Consider the following 24214-nt stretch of genomic DNA (forward strand, 5'->3'; position numbering starts at 1 on the left):
GAGGCGGGGCCTGAGGGGCAGGGCCCCGCCCCCGCCCTGCGGAGCCGCATCCACGCGCGCCTGGAGCACCTGCACGGCGCCTGCGCCCCACGCCGCAAGGTGGCGCTGCTGCTGGCGGTGTGCAGTGACGTTTACGCGGGCCTGGCTCAGGGCGAGAACCAAGGTAAGGGAGGCTTCCCTGCGTCTACTCGGATGGGCGGTAGCTGGAGCGGTGCAGGAGTGAGGCGGGAGTGAGGCGGGAGGCGCCCGTGTGCACGTCGAGGGGAGAGGGTGACGCGCCCTAGCAGGGGGCGTCTACGCGGGCCTGGGGATCCACTAAGGGGCGTTTGCATGCCCAGCGAGGTGGAAGGGCGGCCAGCGCTCGTGGTTCTGGGGATCGGATGGAGGTGTCTGCACCCCCTCCCCCATCCACCTCGGAGCCTGTCCTCCTCCCCCAGAGCCCCTGGGCGCCGACGCCTTCCTGCCCGCGCTGACGGAAGAACTCATCTGGAGCCCGCACATCGGGGAGACGCAGCTGGACGTGGAGTTTCTCATGGAGCTCTTGGATCCCGACGAGCTGCGGGGAGAGGGTGAGCCCCCACCCCGGAACGCCGGGTCCCGACAGGGGCCGCCCTGGGGCCGAACGGCCTCGCCCTGCGGCAGGGGTTAAAGGCGGGCAAACCGCAGGGAGACCGAGGGCCACCAGGGCATCCAGAGAGCTGCGCTGACCACCCCTCCTGTCCCTAGCGGGGTACTACCTGACCACGTGGTTTGGGGCGCTGCACCACATTGCTCACTACCAGCCCGACGTGGGCCGCGCACCCCAGGGGCTCAGCTCGGAGGCCCGTGCCTCCCTGCGCCAGTGGCACAGCCGGCGAACCCTGCACAGGCCAGACAGACAGGACCGCGGAGACCAGGTGATCGCCCCTCCGGACTGCGGGTGGCGGGGAGCGCCGGACCCACGGCCCTTCTGACCCAGGCCCCTGCCCCTCCCCACAGGTCCAGCTGCCCTTTGAGGAGCCATGGGCAAGTGACACCGTGCCCGGAGACCAACTATGATAAGGGGTCCCTACACCCTCCTGATCCTCAGGCAAGATTCGGGGGGCACCAGAACAGCACCGATTTCTGACCCCTTGCTGGTTTCGGTGCAAGGAGGAGGCGAGGTTCCCCGGTATAGACGCACCTCTGGGCCTTTGCACTGGCTACCCCGTTCTCTAGTAGTTATAGCGCTCCTTCCCTCCATTCCTTCAGGTCTTCAGGCAGGTGTCCCCTTCTCAGTGAGGCTCTCAAGGTCGCCCGTGTAAAACAGCATCTCCTCTGGTTTGAGCCTCCCAGGGGAGGGCAGAATAAGGCACCCCCCCCCCAAGATATCCACCTCCTGATCCCCAGGCATCTGTGACTATGTTACCTTACATGGTCAAAGAGACTTTACGTATGTGACCAAATTAAGGACCTTGACATGGGGAAATTATTTGGGATCATCCTGTTGGACCGCATCATCAGGAGTCCTTTCTTCAAGGGGGGAGGCGAGAGGGTCAGAGTCAGAGGAGATGTGATTTTGCAAGCAGAGGTCAGAGTGATGTGGCCAGGAGCCAAGGCATGTCGAGAAGCTGAAAAAGACAGGGAATGGAAACTTCAGAAGGACCTCAGCCTTCGATTTTAGCCCCTAAGACCTGTTTCGGACTTCCGACCTTTAGAACGGCAAGATAATAAATGTGTGGGTTTTGAACCACTGCATTTGTGGTAATTTGTTACAGCAGCAACAGGAAGTTACTATACTCTCTTACCCTGATCTTTTTTTTTTTTCCATAGAAATTCGCACTTCCAAACATACCATGAAATGTACATACTGATTGTGGTAATTATCCATGGTCTTCCCACCCCTTAGAACAGCACAGCACCTCCCAACAGAAATACCGTGCAAGCTAGATATGTCCTTTTAAGTATTCTAGGAGCTACATTGCAGAAAACTAAAAAAAATCAAGTGAAATTAACTTTTTAATAATCGGTTTGATTTTACCCAATATATCCAAAATGTGATCACCCCAACATGTAATCAGCATCCAAAAATTAGGGGTACCTGGCTGGCTGTCAGGGGAGCGTGGGACTCTTGATCTCGGGGTTGTGGGCTTGAGCCCCACATTAGGTGTAGAGATTACTTAAAAATAAAGAAAAATATTGGGGTGCCTGGGTGGCTCAGTTGGTTAAGTGTCCAAATTCAGCTCAGGTCATGATCTCACAGTTTGTAAGCTTGAGCCCCACGTCCAGCTCTGTGCTGACAGCTCCGAGCCTGGAGCCTTCTGCGGATTCTGTGTCTGTGTCTCTCTCTCTGACCCTCCCCTGCTCATGCTCTCGCTCTCTCTCTCTCTCTCTCTCTCTCTCTCTCTCTCTCTCTCTCTCTCTCTCTCTCTCTCTCTCTCTCTCTCTCTCTCTCTCTCTCTCTCTCTCTCTCTCTCTCTCTCTCTCTCTCTCTCTCTCTCTCTCTCTCTCTCTCTCTCTCTCTCTCTCTCTCTCTCTCTCTCTCTCTCTCTCTCTCTCTCTCTCTCTCTCTCTCTCTCTCTCTCTCTCTCTCTCTCTCTCTCTCTCTCTCTCTCTCTCTCTCTCTCTCTCTCTCTCTCTCTCTCTCTCTCTCTCTCTCTCTCTCTCTCTCTCTCTCTCTCTCTCTCTCTCTCTCTCTCTCTCTCTCTCTCTCTCTCTCTCTCTCTCTCTCTCTCTCTCTCTCTCTCTCTCTCTCTCTCTCTCTCTCTCTCTCTCTCTCTCTCTCTCTCTCTCTCTCTCTCTCTCTCTCTCTCTCTCTCTCTCTCTCTCTCTCTCTCTCTCTCTCTCTCTCTCTCTCTCTCTCTCTCTCTCTCTCTCTCTCTCTCTCTCTCTCTCTCTCTCTCTCTCTCTCTCTCTCTCTCTCTCTCTCTCTCTCTCTCTCTCTCTCTCTCTCTCTCTCTCTCTCTCTCTCTCTCTCTCTCTCTCTCTCTCTCTCTCTCTCTCTCTCTCTCTCTCTCTCTCTCTCTCTCTCTCTCTCTCTCTCTCTCTCTCTCTCTCTCTCTCTCTCTCTCTCTCTCTCTCTCTCTCTCTCTCTCTCTCTCTCTCTCTCTCTCTCTCTCTCTCTCTCTCTCTCTCTCTCTCTCTCTCTCTCTCTCTCTCTCTCTCTCTCTCTCTCTCTCTCTCTCTCTCTCTCTCTCTCTCTCTCTCTCTCTCTCTCTCTCTCTCTCTCTCTCTCTCTCTCTCTCTCTCTCTCTCTCTCTCTCTCTCTCTCTCTCTCTCTCTCTCTCTCTCTCTCTCTCTCTCTCTCTCTCTCTCTCTCTCTCTCTCTCTCTCTCTCTCTCTCTCTCTCTCTCTCTCTCTCTCTCTCTCTCTCTCTCTCTCTCTCTCTCTCTCTCTCTCTCTCTCTCTCTCTCTCTCTCTCTCTCTCTCTCTCTCTCTCTCTCTCTCTCAGAAATAAATAAAACGTTAAAAAAAATTTTTTTTAACGTTTTATTTATTTCTGAGAGAGAGAGAGCGAGAGCATGAGCAGGGGAGGGTCAGAGAGAGAGACACATACACAGAATCTGAAACAGGCCCCAGGCTCTGAGCTGTCAGCACAGAGCCAGACGCGGGACTCGAACTCACAGACTGTGAGATCACCCCCTGCGCTGAAGTCAGACGCTTAACCGACTGAGCCCCCCAGGCTCCTTGTCAGGCTCTTCTTATAAGAACACCTTCTTAGTGCATCACGGCCACCCATGTGACTTCGTTTTAACTTAATTAGCTCTCTACAGAGCCTTGCTCCATACACAGCCATATTCTGAGGAACTGGGGGTTTGAACTTCAACATATGAATTTTGTGGGGCGCCTGGGGCCTGGGTGGCTCCATCAGTTAAGCGTTCAACTCTTGATTTCAGCTCAGGTCATGATCTCATGTGAGTTCGAGCCCCGCTTCGGGCTCTCTGCTGGCAGTGCAGGGTGTGCTTGGGATTCTCTCTCTCTCTCTCTCTCTCTCTCTCTCTCTCTCTCTGTTCCTCCCTCACTTGTACTCGTTCTCTCTCTCAAAATAAATAAAATTTAAAAAAAAAATTTTTTTAAACATGTGGATTTGGGCGGGTGGGTGTCACAATTCTGCCCATACCAGGAAGTGACTGCCAGTTCTCTCCTCCTCTGAATTATGATGTCATCCGTGGGCGATACTTTGAGACCCTGTGAAGAATGTGTCCCCGGCTGCCTTTCACCCAAAGCTTTCGGTACCTCTTCTTGTTCCTTGCTGAGTCGTCAGATATATTCTTGCTGCCGGATTCTATTTATGACAGTTGATACTGGTTTTCCACCTCCTAGATTGAAATGATATTTCCTGTATTTTATTTCATTTTATTATTTTATTTTTCTACATCTTATTGTTAAGTAATCTCCACACCCAACACGGGGCCCAAACTCACAACCCTGAGATCAAGAGTCCCATGTTCTACCAACTGAGCCAGCCAGGCAGCCCTGACATTTCCCATTTAAATAAATGTGTTGAATTAAAAAAAAAAAATCTGTGTGGATTTCAAGGAAGTTACCGGTGAGTGAGGACATGGGTGATGTGTGACTACGTGGTAAGGCATGCGAAAGTGAAACGCACATGGTGGCAGCTTTGGGTGCCCCTGGTTGAGGGCGCTGGAGGCACACCCAGTGCCTTGTTCCTTCTGGAGCTCCGGGCTTTGTGCTGGACGCCTGCTCTTGGGGTCCCACTCCCCCGATGTCCCAAACCGGCCACAGCGTCTCCCCCAAACTGGCTCCTCCTCCTAGGCCCCATTACAGGGGCCCCTCGTGATCCCCCAGTCCCTGGACTAGAGCCCCCATCCTCATTCTGGACACCTCCCTCTCCTCCTCCTACGCACCCCAGCCCCCCCTTCCATCGCCCCCCATCCTGGTCTAGCCCAGCCCCTGCTGTCTCCTGGCTCCTCCCAGTCCAGAGGATCCCCTCCAACTCCCCCCCACGTGGCAGCCAGAAGGCAATTTTAAAAATAAATCATAGAGGGGCGCCTGGGTGGCTTAGTCGGTTAAGCGTCCGACTTTCGCTCAGGTCATGATCTCGCGGTTCGTGGGTTCGAGCCCCGCGTCGGGCTCTGTGCTGACTGCCAGCTCAGAGCCTGGAGCCTATTTCAGAGTCTGTGACTCCCTCTCTCTCTGACCCTCCCCTGCTCATGCTGTCTCTCTCTGTCTCCTAGAAATAAATAAAACATTTTAAAAAAATAAAAAATAAAAATAAAAATAAATCATAGATTCACCTCTCAAGTGGGAATTTAGGTTTGCAAGAGACACAGTTTTTTATTTCTTTAATTTTTTATTTTTTGATATCTAACTGGAGCCCTGGTCCCACCACGGGGGGAGGAAAGGTTAACCTGGGAGAAAAACGTAACCGTTTGTAACAGGCCTCCTCGCTGTTCCCGGCCCCTGCCAGGCACATACCCACCCCAGGACCTTTGCACAGCTTTCCTCTCTGCCCCGAACAGCTTCCCCAGATGCGTGCCTCTGACTCTCTTGCTTCTGGCAAAGTTTTGTTCAGGTGTCACCCTCTCTGTGGCTTCTCAACAAGTATCACCACCCTTCCTGTTTTTTTTTAAATCTGATACTTTATATGCATTTCAGCAGTTCTCCAGCAGCAACTTGTTAAAAGCACAAATTCTAAAAATAAACCCTTGCACATAAGGTCAAACGATTTTCGACAAGGGTGCCCAGCTCATTCGATGGGAAAAGAACAGCCTTCTCCCCTGCGAAGGCGTGAAGTGCGACTCTTATCTAGCAACATAGACAAAAATGGACCTGAAACGAATCAAAGACCTAACTGGGGGAAGACCCTGAGAATAACAAAAGAGGGGAAAGCTTCGTGACATGGGATTTGGCAACGATTTCTCGGATATGACATCAGAAGACCAGGCGACAAAAGAAAAACGAAATTGGATGACAGCATAATGAAAAACGTGGGGCGCCTGGCTGGCTCAGTCAGGGGAGCCTGTGGCTCTTGATCCCGGGGTAGTGAGTTCAAATCCCACGCTGGGGGTAGAGACTACTTACAAATAAATTAAAACAAAACAAAGAATTTAATATTAGAGACATCTGCGCATCAAAAGAAACCATCAACAGCGTGAAAAAGCAGCCCGTCCAATGGGAGACAATATTTGCAAGTCACACGGGGTTAATATCCAGAATATACACAGAATTCCTAAAACTCAGCAACAAGAAGACACTCCACTTAAGAATGGGCAAAGGGGGTGCCTGGGGGGCTCCTTCGGTTAAGAGTCCGACTTCGCCTCAGGTCATGATCTTGCGATTCGTGGGTTCGAGCCCCGCGTGGGGCTTTGTGCTGACAGCTCAGAGCCTGGAGCCTGCTTCGGATTCTGTGTCTGCCTCTCTCTCTGCCTCAATAGATATTCCTCCAAAGAAGATATATGAATGGCTAATAGGCACATGAGAAAATGTCATTTCTCACCAATCTTTCAGGGAATGCAAACCAAAATCACAGTGAGCATCCCACCTCATCAAGGAACACCCGTGTTCTGCCTGTACAGCCTCTGGCTGCCCCGATGTGATAATGGCTGACGCGTCGTGGCTTGTATGCCTGTTTTAGGATGTCGTCAAGAGAACATGACCGCTGGGTGACCCATGATCTGGACTTGAGCAATCAGAGGCTCCTCCCTCCCTCCCCTGACCATGGAATGTACTTCTGCCCACTGTTCCCGCAGTGGGAGCTGTTCCAAGGATGTGGCCTTGACAGAGTAAGGTGTTGCTGAGCCCATGTGGCTGGTATCCGTGAGTCCAGTTAAGGTCTCTGTAGAAACTCAGATTCTGGTGGGTGGGTAGGTGGGGAGATCTACTCATCTTGTGGTGCCCAAGACAAGCCTTGTAAGTAAGTTCCCTTGCTTATTAAGCCTGCCACCTACCCACCTGGAGGGTCCACCTCTTTCTTTGGCCTCCCCTTGTCTTCTGTGTACGAGGCCAGTTCGCAAACCAGCAATTAACGAGGGGCGCCTGGGTGATTCAGTTGGTTAAGCGTCCAAATTCCGCTCAGGTCATGATCTCACAGCTCGTGAGTTCGAGCCCCGCATCAGGTTCTGTGCTGACAGTCCCAAGCCTGGAGCCTGCTTCGGATTCTGTATGTCTCTCTTTGCCCTTCCCCCACGCACGATCTGTCTCTCTCTCTCTCTCAAAAATAAACATTAAAAAGGAAAAAAAAAAAAAAGCACAGGGACTGGACCCTTGGGCAGGAAGAGGTGCCCTGGGGTTGTGACTGGTGATGATTAAATACCTTTGAGTCGGGAGGGGATTAGGGACAGCATAGCTCTCTGAGGAATTTTGGAAGCAAGTTTCTAGGGCCTTGAGGGGGCTAGCTGTTCTTAGGAAAAGGTCATTTATTGCTGTCCAGTAAAACCTGAGGCATGAGACCCTTTCTGATGTATATCAGTGCCCCCTAAGATTTGAGGATGGTTGCTAACCTATCTCGGGAGGGAAGATACGGGAAGTTTCCAAAGATTTTTATATGTCAGGGGCTCCTGGGCGGCTCAGTCGGTTAAGCATCCGACTTCAGCTCAGGTCATGATCTCACAGGTCATGGGGTTCAAGCCCCGCGTCAGTCTCTGTGCTGACAGCCAGCTCAGAGCCTGGCGCCTGCCTCGGATTCTGTATCTCCCTCTCTCTCTGACCCTCCCCTGCTCACACTGTCTCTCTCTCTCTCTCTCTCTCTCAGAAATAAATAAAACGTTAAAAAAAATTTTTTTTAAAGATTTTTATATGTTAACGTAGACTTACAGGATCCTGGGGGTGGAAGTGGGGTCAGGCTAAGATCTCATTTTGCCTTTAGCTAAGTGTCAACGTTGCGGCAGCTGAGATCCTAGAGGAAGGTCACTCGGCCCGGGTCAAGGACTGTCAATGGGCTTGTAGCTTGCAAGGAATTTTAATTTTTTTTTCTTTTCTTTGTTCCCACATCACAGAGCCTGCAGAGCTGCCGCGGGGGGCTGGCCGCTACCCTGGGCAGTTTGCTGGCCACCAGTGCGCACCAGAGGCTGAAGTTTGGGTTGGAAAGTTGGAAGAAGAGCTGAAGTTAGGAAGGGCAGGCGGTTGTCTGCTAGCTTCAGGACTCGCAGCTCGGCGGGAGAACAAAATAATAATAAATTGCAGACCTTAGCATGTGCCGTGGGGCAAAGCTAGAAGGGTGCAAGCTGCCCCAGATTAACATCTGAGCACTTGCGCAAAGCCTGATTAGGATGCTAAGAGGCATAATCCCAGGGCACCTGGGTGGCTCAGAGAGTTAATCGTCCACCTTCAGCTCAGGTCACGATCTCACAGTTTGTGGGTTCGAGCCCCGCATGGGGCTCTGTGCTGACAGCTCAGAGCCTGGAGCCTGCTTCAGATTTTGTGTCTCCCTCTCTCTCTGCCTCTCCTCTGCTCGTGTTCTGTCTCTCTCTCTCTCTCAAAAGTGAATAAACATTTAAAAAATGTTTTTTAAGAGGTACAATTCCCGGGAAAGTGAGGAGAGGAAAGGGGAGGGTGTTGTGGTCCCTGACAAGGAGATGGACCCCATGCCCCATAACGTTGGAGCCTTAAAACAAAGGAAATATGTAAATAGCAAGTCCCCGAGACTGCTGACAATAGAGAAATATGTCTCAGAACTACTAGGAGAAAACTTGGCAATTCTTTCTCTGTCCCTTGAAGATGTAAATCTTATCATGCCTTTGCCATGTAAGCACTGCCCAGAACGGTGTGAGGCTGAGGGGAAAAGAGGCTTTTTAAAATAGAGTCTGCTGGGGGCACCTGAGTGGCTTAGTCGGTTAAGCGTCCGACTTTCGCTTAGGTCATGATCTCGCGGTTCATGGGTTCGGGCCCCGCGTCGGGCTCTGTGCTGACTGCCAGCTCAGAGCCTGGAGCCTGTTTCAGAGTCTGTGACTCCCTCTCTCTCTGACCCTCCCCTGCTCACGCTGTCTCTCTCTCTCCTAGAAATAAATAAAAATATTTAAAAAAAAATAGAGTCTGCTGGGGTGGGGGTGGGGGGCTTTTTAAAATACAGTCGCCTGTCTGGCTCTGGTGGAGTAAGCAACTCCGGGTTATAGGTTCAAGCCCCACCTTGGGTGTGGAGATCATCTAAAAAGAAAATCTTTAAAACTAACTAACTAAATAAAATACAGACGGGGCGCCAGGGTGGCTCAGTCAGTTAAGCGTCCGACTTCAGCTCAAGTCATGATCTCGCGGTTCGTGGGTTTGAGCCCCGCGTTGGGCTCTGTGCTGACAGCTCAGAGCCTGGAGCCTGCGCCGGATTCTGTGTGTGTGTCTCTCTCTCTGCCCCTCCCTTGCTTGTATTCTGTCTCTTTCTGTCTCAAAAAGAAATAAGCATTAAAAAACTTTTTTAAATAAAATAGAATAGACTGCTGTAGAAGCTTCCTCGCTAGTCCACAGCCTCCAGAAGATTACCAGTCAAGGGCTGAGGCTCTGGAATGATAGACAGAATGGGGTCTCTGTCTACGTGTTTATGCACCTCTATAGATGTATGTTATATAGATGTGCCTTTCCTATCTCCACGGGAGATTTCCAGAATTAATTTGTAAAAGAGCTCTATTTAATTGGCTTAAAGAAAAATAAGCTTCAGTATAAGTCGTGTCCTTACATAAAAGTAAAATGTGATTTTCTTTCTGCTAAAAGGACTGTGTTCTTGGACCGGTGCTCTGATCATAGAAGGTTTTTCTTCACTGAGGTTATCTGCCTGGAAAACGGATTCCGAGTCTTCTCAAAAGAATCTCCTGTGTTTCCTGTTGTCTTTTTCGGGTCTTTGATAACTTAAAGAAAGCAGATCCTTCTCTATTAAAAGAACTGTTTTTGCAATATGTAACTTACTGTATTTGCCTGAGAAGTCTTTCATTGTCACACCGGTTAAATGAGTAACTAAGGATTGTTTCGCAGTGATCTATGATCCTATTGAATCACGTCTTTTAAACCTTTTGATATTTTAAACAATCGTTCCCCAAATCATTTCCAAATCCAAGTTTTGTTAACCTTGAGCTAACTCTGGGATTTTCCAGATGGTCCCTGGAACATCTCAAAAGGTCCCTGGTCCCTGTGTTCTCTCTCCTTATAAAAGAGAGATATTAAACTAATTAGGTTTATTTTGTGTTTTTTTTAAATTTTTTAATCTTTATTTATTTTGGAGAGAGAGAGAGAGACAGAGGGCAAGTCAGGGAGGAACAGAGAGAGAGGGAGACAGAATCCGAAGCAGGCTCCAGGCTCTGAGCTGTCAGCACAGAACCCGACGCGGGGCTCGAACCCACAAACGGCAAGATCATGACCTGAGCCAAAGTCAGACACTTAACCAACTGAGCCACCCAGGCGCCCCATATTTTGTGTTTTAAATTATGTGGGAGGGGCGCCTGGTTGGCTCAGTCACTAGGACATGTGATTCTTGATCTCAGGGTTGTGAGTGTAGAGATTACTTAAAAATAAAATCTTTAGGGGCGCCTGGGTGGCTTAGTNAAATAAAAATAAATTACACGGGAAACAGTGCAATAGGAAGTGATGCTAAACTCTCTTTGTATTTGTAGGAAATTCCTAAAAATCTGATATGTCCTCGTGTAGTGTTCTCAGTCAGAATTGTAAAATGTATGCCACAGGGGCGCCCGGTTGGCTCAGTTGGTTAAGCGTTCAAGTCTTGATCTCAACTCAGGTCATGATCTCACAGTTCATGAGTTCGAGTCCTTTGTCGGGCTCTGTGCTGTCAGTGCAGAGTCGCCTTGGAATTCTCACTCCCTCTCTCTCTCTCTCTCTGCCCCTTCCTTGCGCTCGCTCCCTCTTTCTTTCAAAATAAATAACCTGAAAAAAAATGTGTTTAAATCATTAAACAATAGAGAGGGAGTCGGGCAAATTCCCCAGGGCTGCCTGGTGTACAGATGGCTGCAATGGAGAACAAACTACAGCCACTGGTCGACTGAACTGAGTGGTTTGGCTGATGATCTCGCATGAGCCCCGACCACAGCCCCTTTGCACCGGCAGTTGGGCTATTCTAAAAGCACAATAGGGAGCCGAGGGGTGGATAACCATGAGTTAGCCACGTGGGGGCAGGATATGTGGAAAGAGACTTGGGTTTATCTGCAAAAGCCTGCAGTGTCCTCACTGCCTTCCTGCGGGCTGGCTCCTAAGCCCCTGATGCTCCTGGGCATTCCGGAAGCAGAGACAGGGCGACCACCAGGGGCGCCTGGGTGGCTCCGTCGGTTAAGCGGCCACCTCTTGACTAGCTCGTATCAGGATCTCAAGGTTCATGGGCTCTGGCCCCACGTGGGGCTCAGGGCTGCTGGCACGGTGCCTGCTGGGGATTCTTTCTCTATCCTTCTATCTCTGCCCTTCCCCTGATCACTCTCTCTCTCAAATAAATAAATAAACAANAGCTGCTGGCACGGTGCCTGCTGGGGATTCTCTCTATCCTTCTATCTCTGCCCTTCCCCTGATCACTCTCTCTCTCAAATAAATAAATAAACAAAAACAGAAAGGCAAGCAAGCGTGACCACCACAGTGCCCAGGCGGAAGGCGTATCGCCAGCCTTCCAGACTGCCCTTGAAATGACAATGACTTGGTAAATGCTGTAAAAGCATGTCGTGTGCGTTCTAAATAATGCCCAGGGGTTCCCGGGTGGCTCAGTCAGGTAAGCATCTGACTATCCGGCTTGGGTCATGATCTCACAATTCATGAGTTCGAGCCCAGCATCAGGCTCACTGCTCTCCGTGCAGAGCCTACGTCAGATCCTCTGTCCGTTTCTCTCTGCCCCTCTCCCCGCTTGTGTGCTCACTCACATGCATGCACCCTCTTTCTCTCTCTCTCTCAAAAATAAATATTTAAAAAACAGGAGATTTTAAAAAGTAATAAATAAATAACACCCAAAGCAAGTGCCCAAAGGAGTCTGGGGTCATCCACCAGAGTCCCCAGCTAGTGAGGGGTTGGCAAATTGATAATACTGACCTCCTTCGTCTGGGCGAGGCTTTTTTTTTTTTTAATGTCTTATTTATTTCTGAGAGAGAGAGAGAGAGCGTGCGTGTGCGCGAGCAGAGGAGGGTCAGAGAGAGAGGGAGACATAGAATCAGAAGCAGGCTCCAGGCTCTGAGCCAGCTGTCAGCGCAGAGCCCGATGCAGGGCTCGAACCCACGAACCATGAGATCATGACCTGAGCCAAAGTCGGACGCTTAACCGACTGAGCCACCCAGGTGCCGCTGGGTGAGGCTTTCTAACAATGCCCTGGTCTGTGTGGACACTGCATCTGGCCTAACCCTCAAGCGAACCCTTATTGCTGTGCAAACCACGCAGCCACCATTAGGGGATTAGAGAAGCTGGGTACCACATGCAGACACCCTTGTCGACTAAGCAGTGCTCAGGAGTCACGTTTCAAAGATGGTGGAATACAAGATAGAGCCAAAGCCAAAGAACATGACATTGAACGGAGGTCCCCTTTCCCTCGTAACCGGCAGCAGCAGGGTTAGTGGACAAGGAAAAGTTGAATATTAAAACCAGAGATTAGGGGCGCCTGGGTGGCTCAGTCGGTTAAGCATGTGACTTCAGCTCAGGTCATGCTCTCGAGGTTCTTGGGTTCGAGCCCCAGGTTAGGCTCTTGTGCTAACAGCTCAGAGCCTGAAGCCGGCTTTGGATTCTGTGTTTTCCTCTCTCTCTGCTCCTCCCCGACTCATGCTCTCTCTCTTTCTCAAAAATAAACAAACATAAAGAAAAAACCCCAGGGGCGCCTGGGTGGCTTAGTCGGTTAAGCGTCCGACTTTCGCTTGGGTCATGATCTCGCGGTTCGTGGGTTCGAGCCCCGCGTCGGGCTCTGTGCTGACTGCCAGCTCAGAGCCTAGAGGCTGTTTCAGAGTCTGTGACTCCCTCTCTCTCTGACCCTCCCCTGCTCACGCTGTCTCTCTCTCTCCTAGAAATAAATAAAACATTTAAAAAAAAAAAAAGAAAAAGAAAAAACCCCAGCAGATTAAATCACTAACAGGTAAAACCACCCTGGCAGGGTGAACGAAAGCACCCTCCCCAGGCTTTCATACATTTGAACGATCAACCGCACACCATGCGGCATGGAGGTCATGAGGAACAGCCAATGTCCCAATTCTCACTCTAGGTCCACATGCTTTGCTGCTGAGAACACCAAACCCTATTACACTGGAGAAAGGCGTTCTCTACGTTATCTACTAGAATTTTCGATGGGACATCCTGTCAGGATGGATGAGTTACTTCGAACCCTGAGTGAGGGCGGAGCTCCTCAGTCTCCACTGGGCCCCACGCACCTGCTGCAGGCGAGACCTGTTGAAACCTGTTATACCTGAAATGAAATATGTACCACTGAGGGAAGGGAAGGTGGGGGGGGTCCTGGTCTGGCCCACCTGGCCCCCAGTCCGTCTCCTCACACCTGATAGTGCTGCCTCCCCCTGGTGTGTACCACCAGGCCAAGTTCCTAAAACTGCCAAACTCCGTCTCCTCAAGGCCAGGTAGGAAATGTTCTTTCCACTGGTACCATTGTTGGACGGCCATCTTTGTTCCCTCTGTTGGGCAGGAGGACATTTTTTTTAATGTTTATTTTAATTTTTACTATTTTGAGAGAGAGAGAGACAGAGCATGAATGGGGAGGGCCAGAGAGAGAGGGAGACACAGAATCCGAGGCAGGCTCCAGGCTCTGAGCTGTCAGCACAGAGCCCGATGCCGGGCTCAAACCCCTGACCTGAGTCGATGTCAGACGCTCAACTGACTGAGCCACCCAGGTGCCCCTGGTCAGAAGGACATTATAGCACACACAGAAGCCCTTACTAAAGTCACCCAGCAAGGGGCGCCTGGGTGGCTTAGTCAGTTAAGCGTCCGACTTTCACTTAGGTCATGATCTCGTGGTTCGTGGGTTCGAGCCCCGCGTCGGGCTCTGTGCTGACTGCCAGCTCAGAGCCTGGAGCCTGTTTCAGTCTGTGACTCCCTCTCTCTCTGACCCTCCCCTGTTCACGCTGTCTCTCTCTCTCCTAGAAATAAATAAAAAAACAAAATAAATAAATAAAGTCACCCAGCAAATCTTGAATGATACCCAAAATGTTCCTAATGAGGAAAGCTGTCCCCCAAAGTAGAATGACCTTGGGCATTATTACTACTTGGCAAGGAGACACCTGTGTCATTATCCAAACAGAACGTCGTGTGTTCCCACCTGATGAGGCAGCTCGTGCATCATCTTTATTAAATCACACGGGGACACAGGGGAGCACCTTCGGCAATCTGACCCCCGGCCTAGGAGGCTTAATAAATCAGTGGTTCGGATCATGGAACTCTTGGTGGAAACACTGTTAGTTATTTTAGGAATCATTTGTTTTCTCTTGCCTGAACCCGTATTGCTGCTGTACTAGGTGCTGTCAAACGAGCCACCTCAGTGTTAGTAAAACTCCATGCTGTCCACTCAGGGCACTTTTTAGAAGGGGGTGTGTCTGGGGTGTCTTGGTGGCTCCGTCGATTAAACATCTGACTTTGGCTCAGGTCATGATCTTGCGGTTGGGGAGTTTGAGCCCCGCGTTGGGCTCTGTGCTGACAGCTCAGAGCCTGGAGCCTGCTTCAGATTCTGTGTCTCCCTCTCCCTCTGCCCCTCCCCCACTTATACTGTCTCTCTCTCTCAAAAAACAAATAAACATAGAAGAAGAAGAAGAAGAAGGGGTTTTTTGTAAGATTGTAAGAAGTGGTCGTGAGGTATTGGGTATTGGGGGAAGTCACACAGAGAACATGACCGCTGGGTGATCCACGATCTGGACTTGAGCAATCAGAGGCTCCTCCCTCCCTCCCCTGACCATGGAATGTACTTCTGCCCACTGTTCCCGCAGTGGGAGCTGTTCCAAGGATGTGGCCTTGACAGAGTAAGGTGTTGCTGAGCCCATGTGGACGTTATCCATGAGTCCAGTTAAGGTCTCTGTAGAAACTCAGATTCTGGTGGGTGGGTAGGTGGGGAGATCTACTCATCTTGTGGCGCCCAAGACAAGCCTTGTAAGTAAGTTCCCTTGCTTATTAAGCCTGCCACCTACCCACCTGGAGGGTCCACCTCTTTCTTTGGCCTCCCCTTGTCTTCTGTGTACGAGGCCAGTTCGCAAACCAGCAATGCCACACCTCAGGTGGTGAAGACTCCATAATCTCCAATCCCTTTTTACCGGGCAAGACTCAGAGCTAGGAGGCTTTGCCCAAGGCCACACAGCTAGGAAATGGCAGGACCCAGATGCAGACCCAGGCCATCTGTCTCCTGAGTACCTATGTGCTCCCCACCTCTACACCGTATCACCTGTGCTGAGAGGGGATCTAAGTCAACCATCTGCTCCCCCCCACACACACCAAGGACAATGCAGTACCCAATAAATACTTGTTAAAGGAAGGCATGAGCACATTCAAAAAAAAGACTCATTTTCTCCAGCTGATGATGATGGTAGTGGTGGTGGTGGCGGTGATGAAGAATCAATGACGCAGGGTACAATCCCTTTGGAAACTTGATGGCAGTTTCCTAAAAAGTTGAACACATAACTCCCATATATGACCCAGGCATTCCGCTCCCAGGTATATATGCCGGACAAATGACAGCAAATGTTCACACAAACACTTGGACACCAAGTGTTCAAAGCACTTCTGTTTGTAATTGGCCCAACCTGGAAACAACCCAAATGTTTGCCAGCAGGTGACTCAATAAACCAACTGGGGTGACTTAAACTGTTCCACGCAATGGCCTAGTTCAGCATGCATGGATCTCAAAACAATCATGTTGAGTGAAAAAAAGCCAGACGTGGGAATACATACCATATAAATTGCATTCCAGAAAATTCAAACTAAGCAATGGTGACAGAACATAGATCTTTCTTTGTGTGTAGGAGGGGTGAGGCATGGAGGGTTAACCAAGAGGCATGAAGAAAATCAGGAATGATGGATGTGTTCATTCTCACTGTCATGACCTTTTTTTTTTTTTTTTAATGTTTTTAGGTTTTAAGAGACAGAGAGCAGGGAGGGGCAGAGAGAGAGGGAGACATGGAATCCAAAGACAGGCTCCAGGCTCGAACCCACGAACACAAGGTCATGACCTGAGCCGAAGTTGGACACTTAACCGACTGAGACACCCAGGTGCCCCTTCACTGTCATGATCTTGGTTGTGGTGGTAGCTTTACAGGTGGGGTTTTTTTATGTTTATTTATTTGAGGGAAAGAGAGAAGAGAGAGAGAGCAGGGGAGGGGCAGACAGAGAATCCCAAGCAGGTTTCATGCTCTCAGCACACAGCCCAACAGCGGGCTCGATCCCACAGACTATGAGATCATGACCTGAGCCAAAATGAGGAGACAGACACTTAAGCAACTGAGCCACCCAGGTGCCTCTCACAGCTCTCTATATAAGCCAACTCTCATCAACTTATATGCTTTAAATACATGTGCTTTCTTGGGTGTCACTGATAAGTGTGGGGGGGGGAACGGGGGAGTGTCACAACTGTTTAACGTAACAGAATTTTTCCTCTACTGGACTGGCTTCACTCATCAGCCCCTGAGGGCATCAGAACTTTCAATCTGAAGCCCAACAGACCATGAAGCTACTTCTGCTTAGAGACCCGAAGAGGCTTAAAAAAAAAGAAAAGAAAGCTGACCTAGTTCTGTTCTGGGTCCTGTCACTTTTCTCTCTGGAGCCCCGGAGCCCACAGGGGACCCATTTCTTGAATGGGGGAAGAGAAAAATAAGACTATGCATGGGGGGGAAAGGAAGGCCAGCAGATGGGAACATGGTTGGCTCTGCCTCCCCCACCTCGGTAGAGGGGGATGGTGGAGGAGGGTGGAGGGAAGATGCNGGGGGGGGGCACGGTGGGAAGGTGGCTGTGGTTACTCAGGGAGGGACGTCACTGCTGAGAGTGAGGATGAGGAAGGAGGTCTTGGGGGTTTGAGGAGAAGAGACAAAGGCACTGGGACACAGATTTGCTGAGCAGCACTGTGGGTTCACTCCAAGTGGCTGAGCATGAATCTAAGGCAAGGCCATGGGACGCCTGGGTGGCTTGGTGGGTTAAGCATCCGACTTCGGCTCAGGTCATGATCTCACAGCTTGTGGGTTCGAGCCCCGCGTCGGGCTCTGCACTGACAGCTCGGAGCCTGGAGCCCGCTTCCGATTCTGTGTCTCCCTCTCTCCTGGCCCCTCCCCCGTTCATCCTGTCTCTCTCAGAAATAATAAACATTAAAAAAAGTATTTTAAGGCAAGGCCAGTTATCATGGTTGTATACATTTATCCACCCACATTCAGACATGCAGGTCGAGGCTTAGATCTAATAAGGAATGTGGTTTTACCAGCCAGGTATGGTGAAGCAGAGAGGTGTGCAGTGAACGTGTGTGAGGGGGCGATCACACGATGGTCGGTCAAGGGATCGAATCTGTGTGAGGACGTGATGGGGTTGAGGGGTAGAGGAAAGGCGGGGAAGGTGGTAGGGTCAGCGAGCTATTGGAGTTGAGGTTTTGGAGGGAATGAACTAGAAAGACAGGCTACAATGGACGGTGAGTGGGATGCGTGAAGCTGAGGTTCTAAGAGGCTTCGGTTACTGAGACCAGGTGTAGGTGTGTCCATGGTGGGAGGGGCTGGAGGAGGACAAGTTCACAGGAGAAGACGAGGTCTAGGCGCCCAGAGGCCAGGATGGTCCGAGGGTCACCTACGCGGGTATAGAAATCACGAAGAATGATGAGAGGCTGCTTGGAAGACAGTGAGCTGGGAGCGGAAGTCATGGAGAATCTGTATTCAACTGATGAATACGAATGTGGTATGTCCACACGGTGGAATATTACTTGGCCACAAAAAGGGAAGGAGGACATTCCGTAACATAGGTGAAGCCTGAGCACAACAGGTCACATATTTTATGATTCCATTTATATGGCAAATCCAGAGAGACAGAAAGCAGGTTAGTGGTTGCTATGGGCTGAAGGCAGGTGACTGCTAAAAAATACGGAATTTCTCTGGGGAGTGATCAAAAAGTTCTGGAATTAGACAGTGGTGATCATTGCCCAACCTCGTGAATAAAAGCCACTAAGTTGTATTCTCTAAAAGAGTGAATATATCTCAATAAAATTTTTTTTTTAATCTGATCTTGTTCTGGTTTTTTTTTTCATTCTCGATCAAAACGCTTTGACTTACAACTTTAATGTAACTATGAAGTTTGTAATTAAAAAAAATTTTTTTTAACGTTTATGTACTTTTGAGAGTAAAAGACAGCGTGAGAGGGAGAGGGGCAGAGAGAGAGGGAGACTCAGAATGGGAAGCAGGCTCCAGGCTCTGAGCCGTCAGCACAGAGTCCGAGGCGGGGCTTGAACTCCCGAGAGGTGAGATCATGACCTGAGCAGAAGTTGGACGCTTAACTGACGGAGCCCCTCAGGCCCCCTGAAGTTTGTAATTTCTTGAAATTCTCACCTGGCTCTTGGAAAAAGTTGGGTCTACATTCTTGGTCTTTGTCAGCAGGAAGGATACCGAATTCTGCAGCTACCCACTGGAAAGGACATGAGTATAGAAGGGCTCAGCACAGCCTCTGAGTCCTGCCTAAAGCACTAGAGAATCCAGAACAATATAGTTGCGCCGAAGAACGCAGCCCAAATCACCTGGGATCGGTTGGCTGGGGAAACCGCACAGGGCTTCATATGCACAGCACTGCCCGCAGGACAGAGTCCACTGCCTCCAGGCGCCCGTGTGCCATGTCCTCGGAACAAGCCATCTCCAACGGGAACCCAAGGCACCAGCCACATCAGGGTGACCATGCCAGCCCCTGTCACTCTGGGGGGACCCTCTCATGGTTTTGTTTTTTTTTTTAATGTTTTATTTATTTCTAGGAGAGAGAGAGAGACAGCGTGAGCAGGGGAGGGTCAGAGAGAGAGGGAGTCACAGACTGAAACAGGCTCCAGGCTCTGAGCTGGCAGTCAGCACAGAGCCCGATGCGGGGCTCGAACCCATGAACCGCGAGATCATGACCTAAGCGAAAGTTGGACGCTTAACTGACTAAGCCACCCAGGCACCCCACATGGTTTTTTTTTTTAAGCCAGAGTCTGCATAGCCGCCATGTCCCACTGGATGCCACACACCTGTCCCCATCACCTCTCTGAACTCATCTCCTCTCACACATGCCACTGCTGTTCAACTGAGTCACACTTCAGTTCTCTCTTCACGGCTTTTGCGTTTGCTGTTCCCTCTGCCTGGAATGTTTTTCCTCCCCAGCGGTTCCAATGGCATGTGAACACACACACACACACACACACACACACACACACACACGACTCACTTCCAATAAGATAAAGTAAATGTAGGGGCGCCTGGGTGGCTCAGTTGGTTAAGCATCTGACTTCGGCTCAGGTCATGATCTCACAGTTCGTGGGTTCTGTGCTGATGGCTCAGAGCCTGGAGCCTGCTTTGGATTCTGGGTCTCCCTCTCTCTCTGCCCCTCCCCTGTTCACACTCTGTCTCACTCTCTCTCAAAAATGAATAAATGTTTAAAAAAAATTTAAAGAGAAAATAAATGTAAATTAAAACTAGCTTTTACTAAAAACAGAAACAAACCGGCCTTTACTGCTTAGGTTGTTAAAAATGCAAATGTAAAAAAACTTTTGCAGTGTTTCTGAGTGGCAAGACAGGTGTTTTTATATAATAATGATGGGAACTCAAATTGCTATGGTGTTAATAAAGGGTAATTTGGAGAAGTCTTACAAAATGTAAAATGTGTCTACTGGCAACTATCTTATTTTTTAAATATTTTTTTAGGGGCGCCTGGGTGGTTCAGTTGGTTAAGCATCAGACTTCGGCTCAGGTCATGATCTCACGGTTCGTGGGTTCGAGCCCTGCATCGGGCTCTATGCTGACTGCCAGCTCAGAGCCTGGAACCTGGTTCGGATTCTGTGTCTCGCTCTCTCTCTGACCCTCCCCTGCTCAGGCTGTTTGTCTCTGTCTCTCTCAGAAATAAATAAAATATTAAAATTAAAAAAATATATATTTTTTAATGTTTATTTGTTTTTGAGGAGAGTGAGTGTGGGAGGGGCAGAGTGAGGGGGACAGAGGATCCCAAACACACTCCACACTGACAGCAAGGAGCCCAATGTGGGGCTCAAACTCACACTGAGATCATGACCTGAGCTGAAGTCGGATGCTTAACCAACTGACCGCGCCACCTAGGCACCCTACTGGCAACTATTTTAGCAATCAACAACAAAAAGATAACTGGAAACCCTATCTGCTTGTGAGAAATTAGGATGGAAATTATAAAACATTTAAAACTGGAGGATGCAGCTAAATCAGCATGGAGAAGGGAAGTCATAGCNGGTGCAAAAAGGTGGTTTTATTAAAGCATGAGGACAGGACCCATGGGCAAAAAGAGCTGCACTGGGGGGATGAAGAGTGGCTCATTATATACTACGAAGTTGGGGAGATAAAGTCAAAACGGAGGCCTCCAGAGGGACTTTGATATGTAAAGAGGACTCTTCAGATACCTGAGGCCTTGCTATTATTAGGCTAATGTTGTTTTCCTCTAGTAAGGCATTAATATTAGGACAGGACAGTAGGGGATTCCTGGAGAAATGTTCTACCCTCTATTTGCCTAAGTATTTGTCAATGGCCTGCAGGCCATGAGGAAATTTAACTTTACCTGCCATTTCATTCCTGCCTTCATTCCCCACATCACTAAGGAGGGCTGATGTTGGGGCTCAAGGAAACTGAGTCAATAGGTACCTGGAGATTAGGCTGTTGGTAAGATCGCCTTTTTTTTTAATGCTTTTTATTTATTTATGAGAGAGAGAGAGACAGCGTGAGCAGGGGAGGGTCAGAGAGAGAGGGAGACACAGAATCTGAAGCAGGATACAGGCTCTGAGCTGTTAGCACAGGGCCCGACGCGGGGCTTGAACCCACAAACCATGAGATCATGACCTGAATCGAAGTCGGATGCTCAACCCACTGAGCCATCCAGGCGCTCTAGGATCGCCTTTTTCTTGTAAATTACCAAGACATTTGTAGACTGACACCCATATCCTGTATGACTGAGATCTTTATCCGTTAGCCATTTGTTTTCTTTCCTTTCCTTTGTCCATAGGCAGCCAGGAGCTGCAGAAGAATATCACACACACCCCGCCTGGGGCAAGGGGGGTATGCTAGCTTCTACTTTGTCCTCAGCCGGCCCCACGCTCCCTCATCATCCCCAAATGCTTATATTGGAAAAGAAGAAAAACTTTGCATTAATGAGCTTTCCCAGCATAAGAAGTTTTGACAGAGAACAGCAGAAGAAACCCAAAGAAAGAAGGACATAATAAACATAATCATAGAGTAATCAATACAATACAATGTACATTCTCTTGGAGACAGCACTTCCAGGCAGATATCAGAGAGACGTTGCCTCTGTGGAAACAAACGTATCCCCCGGAGGGTGGTCATTACGGCAGTATTGGTGGTAACAGAAGCCTGGGAACAAATTCAGTGCTTATTCATTTGACAGCTTACGGGACATCCACCCGAGGAAACCTCTCCAGACGTTAAAAAGAATGAGCCCCTCTCCTCTACCGCTAGCAGGAATAGATAGCACAGAGTGTGTCCAAAACAATTTGACATTATCCAATAATGTTGGCGGAAGGTGAACATGTGAGCCAACGATCCCCCTCTTATAAGCCCTGGAAACTCGCACCTATTTGCATAAGACAACACTAGAAGGTTAAAGTCTTGCTTTTTTTCTTTTTCTTTTTTTTTCTTCTTCACAGTACCCCCCACCCCCCAAACCTGTACTTCCTTTACAAAAGAAACGGCCCTGCTAGAAGGAACTCGATCATTACGGGTGAAAGGCTAGCTTTAGGACATCTGAAAATCATGGCTTGGGTGAAAATGCTAGTTCTGGGCACCTCAGACAAGTCTCAACTTTGACACTGTGTCTCTGCATGTTCTAATTTTATCCCTCCTTATTTTTAACAGCACTGACAGCCCTAACATCACTGATTTTTACCAAGGAGATAGGTTAAGAAGCTTGGTCAGCCCAGGAAAGACTTAGGTCTTGGAGGCCATGTCTGGTGGGAGCCAAGTTCTAGAAAAATGTGTCACATTCAATCCTTGTTTTCTGTTCTTTTACGATTTATTTTATAGTGGAAGAAAGAGACCGCCAACGCAAGAAAGGGGGATCCGCGGGGAGTGTCTCCCAGTGGCTAGATTACGATTTCAAAGTGGGTAAGGTCTGTGAGAAATCAACACGGTGACAAGTCAGAACCAAAAAGGCACTTCCCGGGCCATCACAGTCCCCCTACATCATCACGAAGGGGTGAAATGGCTTCCAGGGGAGCAACTCTGTAGGCCGATGGCAACAGTCCTTCTCAGCTTTGGTCATGGCTGACCTCTGTCCCAAATACCACTCTGCCTTTGTCTTGACGTAGCTAGACCAAGCATTTCTTCCTTAGAAACAAATATTGAGGAGCCACCCAAATGCCTGCTATCAGTAATTGATAAATTGTGGTACATCCATACAATGGAATATTACACAGCAATGAATTAACTGAGAGGTATTTGGGGGGACGCCTGGGTGGCCTCAGTCGGTTGAGCATCCGACTCCTGATTTCAGCTCAAGTCCTGATCCCAGGGTCGTGGCATCGAGTCCCACATCGGGCTCTGCACTGAGCGTGGAGCCTGCTTAAGATTCTCTCTCTCCCTCTGCCCCTCTCCCCAACTCACCCTCTCTCTCGCTCTAAAAAAGAAAGAACAAAAGAAAGTATTCTTATCATCACAGATGAGTCTCAAAAATATACTACTGGGAGATACAAAGTTGGAAAATAGAACAATAGATTGCTCTGGAATACGTAAAATCAGAAGTTAAAGCAAGAACATTATAAAGACAAAATTCAGGATAGCAGTTATGTCTGAGTGCAGAGATGGTGATGTGGTTGAATAGGGACATGGAGAGCACCCCAAGATGCTGTTGATATTTTATTGGTTAAGCTGGGTGCTATCTCGGTATTTTATTACAAGTTTTAAGCAAAGTTACACATGTTATCTCATAAAACTGCTAGAAGCAAAAACAGAAAACAGTGAAACAGCTCTTTATATATATGAATAGGAAATGATCTTCATAAAAAGGGCAAAAAGAGGCACCTGGATGGCTCAGTCAGTTAAGCTTCAGACTTCGGCTCAGGTCACGAGCTCGCTGTTTGTGGATTCGAGCCCTGTGTCTGGCAGGCTCTGTGCTGACAGCTCCGAGCCTGGAACCTGTTTCAGATTCTGTGTCTCGCGCCCTCCCTGCCCCTCCTGGGCTCACACTCTGTCTCCCCAAAATAAAAAACATTAAAAAAAAAAAAGAGGGAGATAAATGGGGAGCCATGGTTTTAACAGCCTATGGCTGCTAATGCTGGAAGTGACGTTTGAGCCACAGGCTGTCTGATGAGGAGCAAAGATCTGGGAGAATATTCTAGGCAGAGGGAGGAGCCGGTACAAAGTCAGGAATGAGCTCTGAGCATTTGATGAACAGAAAGAATCAAGAACAGGTGGAAAAAGCACGGATGGGCCTAAGAGGGTCAGATTACTTCTTGTGGGAGTTAAGGGAGTGACTATATTCCTTGTGTATTTCAACTAGTGTTTCCCGTCCCTGAGCCTCAATTTACCTCATCTGTGTAATGGGGGTAGGCCTGCGGCCCCTCTGCTTCCAGGCATTCTCACCATTCCTCAAGACCACCCTAGTAGGCAGGTGCTATTACCACTGGATCAGAAAAGAGAGGCCCCAAAAGGCTAAATTACTTTCCCAAGGCCACAAGAGTTGTAAGGGCAGCCTCCATCTTTGAGGTGAGCAGTCTGGCCCCGGCGCCTGTGCCCTTAAACGCCACTGCATATTGCAGCCCCCAGAACCACAACAGGTACTGCAGTGCGGTGGTTACTCGTCTTTAGCGGCAGGCAAAGCCCGCTAGGACCATCTACAAGCGGGAGGGTTTCTGGATTAGTCGCTGGCGTCCTCTGAGCTCATTTCCCCAACTGTACAGTGGGCGCCCCAACATTAACCTCAACTAACACAACACTTGGCTGACCAGGAGGAATGAGGCGTCACTGCCAAACAACTGCGTGACTTTCCGCGATGGAAGGTGGAGGGGGCGATAAGGGGTTTGGGTGTTTGGGGAAGACGGGACGCGAAGCCGTAACCTGTGAGGGCTCATAACATAAGTCTTTCCATTCCTTTCTGGCGTCGTTCCCACCATTCAACCGCGAAGCAACTCTCGATCTCTCCCCCCGCCCCCACCCCGTTTCTTTTTTTTTTCAGGCTGAAAAGA

General features: G+C 49.4%; 1 protein-coding gene across 1 annotated transcript in view; it reads left to right on the plus strand.

Moving 5' to 3' along the window:
• RINL (Ras and Rab interactor like) overlaps positions 1 to 1708 on the plus strand; it is a 5612-nt gene extending 3904 nt beyond the window's left edge. The window contains exons 9-12 of the mRNA XM_077773919.1: positions 2 to 163; positions 438 to 569; positions 727 to 896; positions 979 to 1708. Coding sequence (XP_077630045.1) covers positions 2 to 163; positions 438 to 569; positions 727 to 896; positions 979 to 1038 — 524 coding nt within the window. The 3' untranslated portion in view covers positions 1039 to 1708. The remainder of the gene's footprint in view (position 1; positions 164 to 437; positions 570 to 726; positions 897 to 978) is intronic.
• Positions 1709 to 24214: the final 22506 nt, after the last annotated feature.

The sequence above is a fragment of the Crocuta crocuta genome, unplaced genomic scaffold, assembly GCF_008692635.1.
Source record: "Crocuta crocuta isolate KB4526 unplaced genomic scaffold, BGI_CrCroc_1.0 scaffold267, whole genome shotgun sequence".
NCBI lineage: Eukaryota > Metazoa > Chordata > Mammalia > Carnivora > Hyaenidae > Crocuta > Crocuta crocuta.